Here is a 9,828-nt window from a genome sequence, read left to right as displayed (position 1 = left end):
GTTCAAAAACCTTTGACTGGTCGTGTAGGCTGATTATTCTTATAGATTGAAACGTGCATTAACCAGGATAACGAGTATGAAACATGCTCCGAGTTGCTTCAGAAAACAAAAAAATAGAGCAACAACAAAAGCATGTTGCTAGAAATGGGTTTATTATTGTCTGCCAGCAGGAGGCGCTGTGAGCGCGGTGGAACGTAAACAAAGCAGCTCCGCTCATGAACGCTACTTTATCAGATTAAAATGCCATCTAAACTATTCTGAAGACAGTCGGTTCCCTTCAGAGATACATTCATATAAAACACCTGCGACGCGTTTTGATTTTGAAACGTGCAGTGCTCATGTTTATTCAACGAAGTCAAACGCCACAAATAAATCATTGTATGGGAAACACTGGTAACGTATATCGAAATATCGGAAATGTGTTTAAAAATCATATCACCGTTATTGAAAAAAAATTAAAATCGCGATACATATTGATATTGAATTATTGTCCAGCCCTATTGAAGGTGTGAAGTCGAAACTTCAGAAGAGACACCAATTATTCACTTTTAATGCGGCTTAGTCATTCTAAACTGGGGCAGCGTTCAGTGGAGTCTTATTTTCAATCAGAAATATTCTTCAGTTCGTACAGACATCCGTTTTCCACACATGCAAACCTCGTATTCATTCTATCACATACACTGGATTGTATGAGTAGATTATATCATTATAATCCTTTGAGCTGTGGAAAATAATAAAATGACATGCGCAAATTAAAATACCAACAACAACTAAAAAAGACGAATCAAAATGTGCTACAAAAAAAAAGGCATGAATACAGCAAAAGACACTAGATGCTGACCTATTCATAATTAATAAAACTTTTGGAACTATCAAATATCAGCACATTGAATGCATACAATGGCTCTGCTCATGGGTGGTGCCGGAGGGTTTTAGAGTAGGACCGCACCCTCTAGAAGTGGAAAAAACAAAACAATCAGAAGCGGTTTGTTGTCTCACGTGACTACAGTCAACAAAGAACCCGACACTTACAACTGACACTCAGTAATTAGCAGAAAGAAGCTCTACATATGATCATTATACATAGATGTTATATACGATCAATCCTTGAAGAACAGAATTTGGAGGTATTATGTAATCATCATTTTCATTAATGTCTGACTAGAAATAAAAACACTTGCTGCTGTACTACTGTATGTGTATTTACTTCACTAAAATATTTACATTCTTGACTATACCATCACTTATGCATCTTCATGTCACTGAAAACCTAGAAATACTTTGTATTTCCTACATAGGGCTGCAACAGTATGAGATTTTCATGGTGCAATAACTGTCTCAGAAAATATCAAAGTTTCATGGTATTCGGTGTTAATTGTTAACAATTGTTAAATATCAAGTTTCCTATAGGAAAAAAAAAAATCTCTCCCAACTAATGCTGCAAACTAGAAGACATTCTCATTTGGTACATTACTATAATATTCAAGGTTAAAATTATCAACAGAACCTAAATTATTTACACTTAAAAAACATTTGCATACAGTACACACATTTACAGTAAGTCAGAGACCACTGTGTTCCTGCATCACCCGCCGTCGACGTGAATTAAAGCAACAAACACACCGGTATATTGCTCTCAGGAAAGAGAGCAGAACAGACCGGTACGGACAAGATATTTCTTTCGATTGCAGTATGAGGGAGCTATTGCAAATCAGACCTGCTGCTGGAAATTCCATTGATTCTCAGATTAGAAAACATGTTGAAACAAACCCGAGCCACGAGACGCTGGCATTAAAGATGATCAAAGGTGTGATTTAAGGAACTGCTAGAGTCAAAAAAACTAAGTCCAAGTCAAACATTACTCACTGGCACTTATTTTTCAAAATTAGGCTAGTTTTCTAGCTGTAATGCATACAGAATGTACATTAACAGGCTGCTGTACTAAAGTCTAATGCGGAGCGGTTTCAAAAATATTCAATTCATTAATTATCGTGACAGTTTTTGAAGTACTAAGACTTTTGTTAGCTCTGAAGCCATTTGCTAAATCACTCAAAAAAGCACTAGGCCTGTCAAAAGGGTTGAAAAAACGAAACCAAAAATTTGTACTTAAATATGACTAATGTTTTTTAGTAATTATATTTGAATTTAGCTGGGGAAAAAGCAACTGGTTGCTTCCTAAGCCCACGAGAAAATGCAATCAGCAACTATAAACTAAATGAAGCACTGCATTAAATAGTTTAATCAAAGAAATGAAATTGCATTACGTGTCGGTTCAGAAAAGTGCGTAAATGTTTTAAACAATTCTAAACAAAACAGCATTCATATGCACAGCGTAATGCTTACAGACGTGGTATGGATCTTTATTAAAAATAAAGTTCATCCACTCTTTCCTAATGCTGGGATCAGAAGGAACGAGATGCAAAGACTATGTTTTTCCACAACTTGGCACTGAACAGCATCTTGTTTGCGTTTGCCTCTCTCGTTATTTACATTGTATGTGTGAATCGGTGGGCGGGGCTAAACAGGCAGTGATGTAGAAGCAGGCGTTGATGATCTTCTGCGGAGGCGGGGTTTAGCCACACTATTATGTCATAAAGTGGCACATTCCACAACTTGTCGTTTTGGCAGATCGGCTTCAATATAAGCTGTTTTTAGACTAACAAGAAAGTTTTGAGTTCTGAAACTTACAGGAAGTTTTTATAGTACAGTGACCTCTTATATGTCAAAAGATCAAGGGAATTTTGATTTCTCAGTTCATGACCCCTTTAACATTACTGGCTGTATAAATAGGAAATATGCCAAAACCGGAAAAAAAAAAATGCACAAGAAATAGGGGACTTTAAGCATTGTACTGTACGTATATTGAAACAAAAAACGCACTTTTGTGAATTTTTTTTAGCTATTTTTAACTTACAGATAAGAGTACTGCTGTATCTTATCTGCCCTGTTACATGTGAATAAGAATTTATGAAATGTTTGATTTATCATCACTTCTTGACAGCAGTTCACATTCCTGACCTTCAGAAAAAGAAAAAAACTTGCATGAATCCCTTGACCCAAACTGAACTAAAAGATATCTAACATCCTAAATTAAATAAATACTTTTCACAAAATCAAAAATTGTCTTGATGTTTTGTTTTTTATTATTATTATTTTATGAATGACATCTAAACAGAAAATGATTTTAAAAACTAGATTTAGCATTTCCTGAATAAAATACTAGCGTGTTAGAATATTATGGTTGTAGTTAGTTTTTTTTTCTTCATTTTAAATTTTAGGTTGTGGCTCTGTGTAAATGAAATTCCACATCAGAGTAGTTTTGCTGTTATCATGAGAGTCAAAATGTCTTGTTTTCTGTCACTGTGCATAAAGCGTACAGTGTAAAGAGAGCTATAAATGGTTAAATATGCAAGGAAGATGGCCATAGTTTGAACGGAGTCTGAATGTTTAAACTGAACTGATAGGAGGTTTAAAAAAATTCTAAACGGAATATGAATATTAATACAAGATATGTCCACAAAAATGAGTCAGGTGAAATTTCAGGTAACTAACACTGATAAGTTTCCACTAAGACAGCACTAAACTGTCCAAGTTGGTTTAGAGGGAGAAATATGCTAAATATCTCTAACTTGGCTTTCTAAGTAGACTGCCAGATTAACACAGAGCCATCGAGAAAAGGTTTAAAGGTTTCTCTTGCGCAAACGAGACTGGCACGTTGGATAGGAAAACGTTAACAAAACATCACACCGTACTAGGACACATACAAATCAGAAACATGAACAAAAGCATAACCGAGGTCATTAAAAGTCCATATATTTCAGGATCTCCGTCAAGAAGGTTGGCTGTAAAACTCATTTCACAATTCATTTAATCAGAAAACCCAACCCCAAGTATCAAAGTAACATTGGTCAAGAGTCAAGACACACTTTATATTATTTTCAGCACTCAGGGAATTTTGAGCCATAATGACTCATAGCTTCTAGTCCTCTCCACACTCACTGAAAAACAATATCACATCAGCAACAGTGGTCGATGCTGTTATTGATGCTTAGAGCCTCCTGAAACCGGGCTCAGAGAGGAGCGCATGTGTGCCGTTCTGGGCCGAAGGGAGCTCCATGAGGCCCATGTGTTTGCTTTGGACAGGCAAAGCACCAATACAGATCAGCACACATGGGCTCCTGGGAGAAGCAGCGGACCAACACACAAACTAATTAAAGCTGCAAACAACAGCTTCATCAAATATCATGCAGTTTTGAGAAGTTTCGTGGCCAGTTTTTTTTTTTCATAAATGGGTAAATGGGTCTGGGAATGCAGAATCCACTCCACATTGCCATCAGGATTTCATGACTGACACATGACTGGATGAGGATCATTATATCGAGATTACATTTACAAAAATGACACCCTGTGAAATACTTTAGAACTGAGAATAAATACACAATGTATATTCTCTATCAAAACTTCAACAATTTTTTAAATTGTACTCATTTCTTTTCAAGCCTCTAAATTATAGTTTTAAAACTTTTAAAAAGTTTTCTGTGATTGCATTTTGCCGATATGACCCTTATGGGGAAAGATTTCCCATAATGGCCACAATTTCATCATCTGATGAAATATTTTACAGCTCAGCATTACTACAAAACTTTTTCAGGTCGGGAAATCAAATCACGATTTTAAAATTCCCAGACGTTTTCCATGGCCGTGGGAACCGTGTCCCAAAACATGCAAATCTGCAAAATAATGAATCCTTTCATTTTAGAGCAAATTATTCACTATTTATCCATTTCATCGTTCATAATCAATGCAGCTCATTCAAAAGCTTTTGAAAGTCATTCCTACCTGCTGTATGGATAGGTGGACGGAAGTACAGTCTCATTGGCTCTCTGCATCCCAGACGGATCTCCATATCCATTTCCTCGAACCCAGCCATCACTTAAGTTGGGTAGGGGAGAAAACAGGCCGAAAGGAGGTTTCTGATCTGGTACACTCACAGGTGAGGCGGTGTTGGCTCCATAGTGGTATCCCTGTCCGCTCATATCTCCCAAAGTGGCGGGCCCACCGTGAGGCACACCCATCCCTGACATCTGACAGTAGCTCCGCCTCTCATTCTCCTGTTTGATGACACCCGGTGTACACAGCTGGATAAAGTCTGTGTCTTTCTCTGTCTTTATGACCGGCATGTTGACACTGGCTTCTACCATCTGCTGCCGTTTCCCCATGCCGTTCACATTTGTGTAGGCTGCACTGTTGCCAGTGACAACAGGGCTGGTATCCTTCAGAAAGTTGCTCTCTCCCAGCAGGGCATCATCCACAGCCAACGAGGAAAGAAAGGCAGCCTCGTCGGCAACGTAGAGCTCATTCAGGTCAGATAGGGAGTCAGGCAAGTCCAGATCCTTAAGGATGTCAATGGTGTTGTCTCCAATCACTCTCTCATTACCATCCAATTCCTTATCCAGGTGGCTATAGGATGGAAAGTCCAGCCTATCTTTCCCTATCGGGGAAAACCGCTCCATTTTCATTGTGAAAGTGTCAGGGGCCTGGATGCCAGAACCACGATTTAAGTCTGCAATGCTCTCGTCCAAGAGCGAAAAGTTCTCCCCAATGAGGGGCTCTTTTATCTTTTGCTGGTGCTGCATTCTGAAAGGTTTAAATGCCGTAACATCTGGTTCTTGTATGTTACGTCCCATTAAGGATGGATCTGCCACTGAGAGATTTCTTTGAGCGTCACTACCGCTCTGTCCATTCGAGAAATCTTTTGACGTATTTAAAGCGGACACATTGACACCAATATCAGGCACGAAGCCTCTCTCGATACAATCCTCCAAAGTTAAATTCTCAGCAGTGTTACTGCTGCGTTTTTGTTCACCGTCCATATCTTAATCCTGTTGTATAGACAGAAACATATTAAACATAAAATTGAGTTAATATTATCAAAAAATACATTATGTTTTACATATAAAATGGAGTACAAATTGCTATGGTAGTATTTTACATTGCACTTATGTTTACACAAGACAAAAAATGAAAAGGAAAAATGCAATTTTGCGCCAACATTTATTTGCTGGCGAGTTATTCAGAAAACATTACAGATTCAGACTTTGAATAGAGTAGGTCTGGACAGAACTCCCACCTGGAGATCCTCTCGGCTCCTAATGCAATTAAATAATATGATATGAAACTACATTTCTATCCAGATGCCCACACAAAAGCTCTCTTGGGGTGATATAATGAATGGCTTTCGCAGCTTTCTAAGACTTTTCAGCTAAACAACCAATTCAAGTTGTATTTGACCCTTGCATTTGTTTTATGTTTGTTTTTTTCTCCTGCCTACTTATTTGAATCTATAGTCTGCATTACTGCACTAATGGATTCTGTAGTTTTATAAAAAACTTACTGCAACGCATTCAAACTCATCCCACAAAATGGAGCTTGATGAGTTTGCTCAGATAATAAAGACTTGAGGCGCGTAGAGACATTAAAACTCATACAAATCCTCCAAATGCATCAGCGGATGCACCGCAGTGCTGCCACCTGTCGGTTGAGCTTAGCTACTGCGTCCAAAATGAACTTCAGCCTGACAAACCGCTTAATGTGCACTAAAGCTCGTTAAACCTACATAAATGTCAAACAGCACATCAATACATACTAAAATGACTTAACGAGAACTGAAACCAAGTCTGAGGACATGGTTTAAACGTTAAAAGGCATGGAATGTCTAAATGACGCAAAATTGTGGCAGCAGGAGAAGCTTTGAAACATAATTTAAAGCCACAGCAGCAGCTATATATGGGTTCACATTAGATATATGTCAAGGTTAAAACAAGAAAAACGAGCGCAGACGGTGTGCAATTGCAAAAAAGAATGCACTCTGCATTCACAACGCACGGAAAGCAAATGAGCTCGACTTACCTTTACAAGTCCAAAGCGGTTTAAGCGTTCAGATGGTAGCTTTTCGTTGAACTTCCCGCATGTTCGATAGATTAGTACAAGACGCGCAGCAGTGTTTCAGTCGCAAAAACAACTCACACAGAAATGCACCGTAATGACGACGCCTACAAGTCGTGTCACGAAATAAACTTCGTCGCACTGAATAACGTTACCCGCTGTTTGTTCGTCTGTTGCGGTCGAGCGGGGAATCGCCAGCATTACATAAGCTGCTTGTCAAACTCCCGACAGCCCGTGCTCTACCCGTCAAAATGCTCCTGCTAGCTTCAACACGGTAAACGCCCCTCCAACCAAAAACTCCAGTACAAGTTACCCTTCAGCCATGCGAACACAACAAACGCTGAATAAAACCCGCGCCAAAATCGACGAACGAGCTGACAGTGACGCTAATGTCACCGAGCATACAACTACCGCCGCTTCGGTTGTACGCGGTCGAAGCAGAAACGGTCACTCCGTGTGAACACTAGCTTATGTCATTCCCTCTGTGCCACCGTATACAGGCTGTCAACAGCGAATATAAGCCGTTTTCATACTTAAGACGGACGGCTCGTTTGAGAACTCGAGCGCGCTAGCTAACGCACGAGCTGCGCGACCGCTGCAACTTTTGTATGCGCCTCACTCGCAGCGAGCTGAGGAAGCGGTCTCCAGATACCTCTGTGCGGGGAACACACGACGGAGAGCTAAAGACGGCAAGGGCATTCAGAATGGCGCAGTTCAGTGCGTAAATAAAGGGGCAAAGGGCACATTCGCAGGATAAAACCCGAAATAAATTGCGAATGGAGAAAGATTATGGACATTCCCGGATAAATCGAGTAACACCTGTCCGGTATTGCACCATGTCCGCTAATTAGTCCACGTCTGCTCAATAAAGATTAATTAAAAATGTGAGACTTTAAGACTGTTGAGGAAAGAGAGAGAGACATGCGCACAGGGGGTCGGTTAAAGGGGTCATATGATGCGATTTCATTTTTTCCTTTCTCTTTGGAGTGTTACAAGCTCTTGGTGCATAAAGAAGATCTGTAAAGTTGCAAAGACTAAAGTCTCAAATCCAAAGAGATATTCTTTATAAAAGTTAAGAGTCAGCCACGCCTACCTAAAACGGCTCATTCGAACACGCCCCCACATGTCTACGTCACTATGTGGGAAGATTTGCATAACGCCGCTCAAATGTTCACGCAAAGAAAGGCGGCGTAACTTTTATTCTCGCTGTAGTATTGTTGCCGCCGCCGCCGTGTCGTGAAGACGCTGTGTGCTTCGTTGTGAAAGCGAAACTACTTTGTTTGGTCTTCCAAAAGAGGACGATATCCGCTTCGTCATGCCTGGAACTGATCCAACGTAGTGCTGTGGATCGCCGGCACATTTTATGAAGGACTGTTTATGGATCCTGGGAGAGTAACGTTAGACTAAAATGCCGGCAGTTCTGACTCACGTAAGTACGTTTTCTTTTATCATTTGCCACTGACGATTCAAACGCGAGTTTTGAGCAGTGTAGAGTAGGGCTTGTTGTTTGTCATTTCTCTGATCACAAATGCAGACAGGGTTTTATGTTTACGCGGCACGATGCAATGCAACGCAACGCGTAAAAAGACAGTATAAGTCATTATAATCAGTAATTATGTCCCCACTGGATGCAACAAATGCCTCGTTAGTAATGGGTTTTATTGTTTTTGTCTCGTCGCTCCGGCCTGACACGGCCTCAACAGTATGGTGAGGGGCGTAACATTTCCGTCACACGCTTGAGGTATTCAGCCAATCACAACGCACTGGATAGCAATACACAAAATAATGTTCTTTTTAGCAACATCATATGACCCCTTTAAGTCAATATTCGCCTTTACACTAGCATTTCAAACTGTTAACATAGTGCATTAAAGGCTATTATAATATAGGCTACTATGAAGTCCAGTAAATGTGCGACTGCAAAGGTTTGAAATATTACTCGTGTATAAAAACAGACACAATATGTATGGTATAAGTAAGTATGGTAACTTATCTAGGATATAGAAAATAAAAGTAGTTCAGTCATTCTTGAGAAGTGGGACAAAATAGGGTGCAAAGTTTAAAAAATAAAACCTTGTACTCAGACAAATGAAACTACATTTATGTATCATGTACTAAGCTACTGAGCTATGCTTTGATACAATCTCCCAACTTTTCTCTTTTTTAACAAAATATGCTTTTTTTTAGCTTGGACTGTGTAATATCATTTCAGCTTTATCTTTAACAGCATTCAACATTTTTTTTAACATTTCAAAACACATTCTCGTGTTAGCAGACAGATTACACTTTCACGAGACCAATAATTCCACAACAAATATAAAATATCATTATGAAATATTATCAAAATATTCAACTGACGGAGGTGACAGAACTGACGGAGGTGACGAAAACCTGAATTTGTAGTCATTTTAACTATCAAATACATTGAATCAGTCAATTACTATATTAAAACAATCAGTGAGTATGTTATTGTTTATAAAGCTTTTATTCAAGAGTCACATTGAAGTATTTTGATATATCATTGGAACACAAAATCTTATGGTGGTGACATCTGACGGTGTTGACAAATTTGGCATTTCTTTCACAAAAGCAATGGAGTTCATGTAGTAGCCATTTTGTTTTTTTCGGTTGATGCTAGATGCCAATGGAACCTGCTTCAGGAGAATAAAATTATCTAAATATTTCAAATAATTTCCTCAGAAATTGGAAGATGGTGTTAACATATCATGGCTGTGACACAGGAAATATTAACATTACACTGTAAAAAATGACTGTGAATTTAACGGTAAAAGACTGTAAAAATGCTACAGTAAAAACCTGTTAAATGGTTAACGGTAAATTCCCCTACTATATACGGTGAAAAACTGTATTGGACATTACATG

The 9,828-nt window shown here is 39.0% G+C and overlaps 1 protein-coding gene across 2 annotated transcripts in view; it reads right to left on the bottom strand.

Annotated features, from left to right (window-relative positions):
• The window catches only part of LOC107587254 (glucocorticoid receptor-like), a 79,477-nt gene extending 71,634 nt beyond the window's left edge, over positions 1 to 7,843 (bottom strand). For both annotated transcript variants that reach the window (XM_016274971.1, XM_016274972.1), the window contains exons 1-2: positions 6,910 to 7,843; positions 4,840 to 5,882 (exon numbers count right to left, since the gene is read on the bottom strand). In XM_016274971.1, the coding sequence (XP_016130457.1) occupies positions 4,840 to 5,873 (1,034 nt within the window). In that variant the 5' untranslated portion in view covers positions 5,874 to 5,882; positions 6,910 to 7,843. The remainder of the gene's footprint in view (positions 1 to 4,839; positions 5,883 to 6,909) is intronic.
• Positions 7,844 to 9,828: the final 1,985 nt, after the last annotated feature.

This window comes from Sinocyclocheilus grahami, unplaced genomic scaffold (genome assembly GCF_001515645.1).
Source record: "Sinocyclocheilus grahami isolate Dianchi unplaced genomic scaffold, SAMN03320097.WGS_v1.1 scaffold91.1, whole genome shotgun sequence".
Lineage (NCBI taxonomy): Eukaryota > Metazoa > Chordata > Actinopteri > Cypriniformes > Cyprinidae > Sinocyclocheilus > Sinocyclocheilus grahami.
Note: the sequence above shows the minus strand (reverse complement) of the source record. Positions and strands in the feature narration are given on the sequence as shown.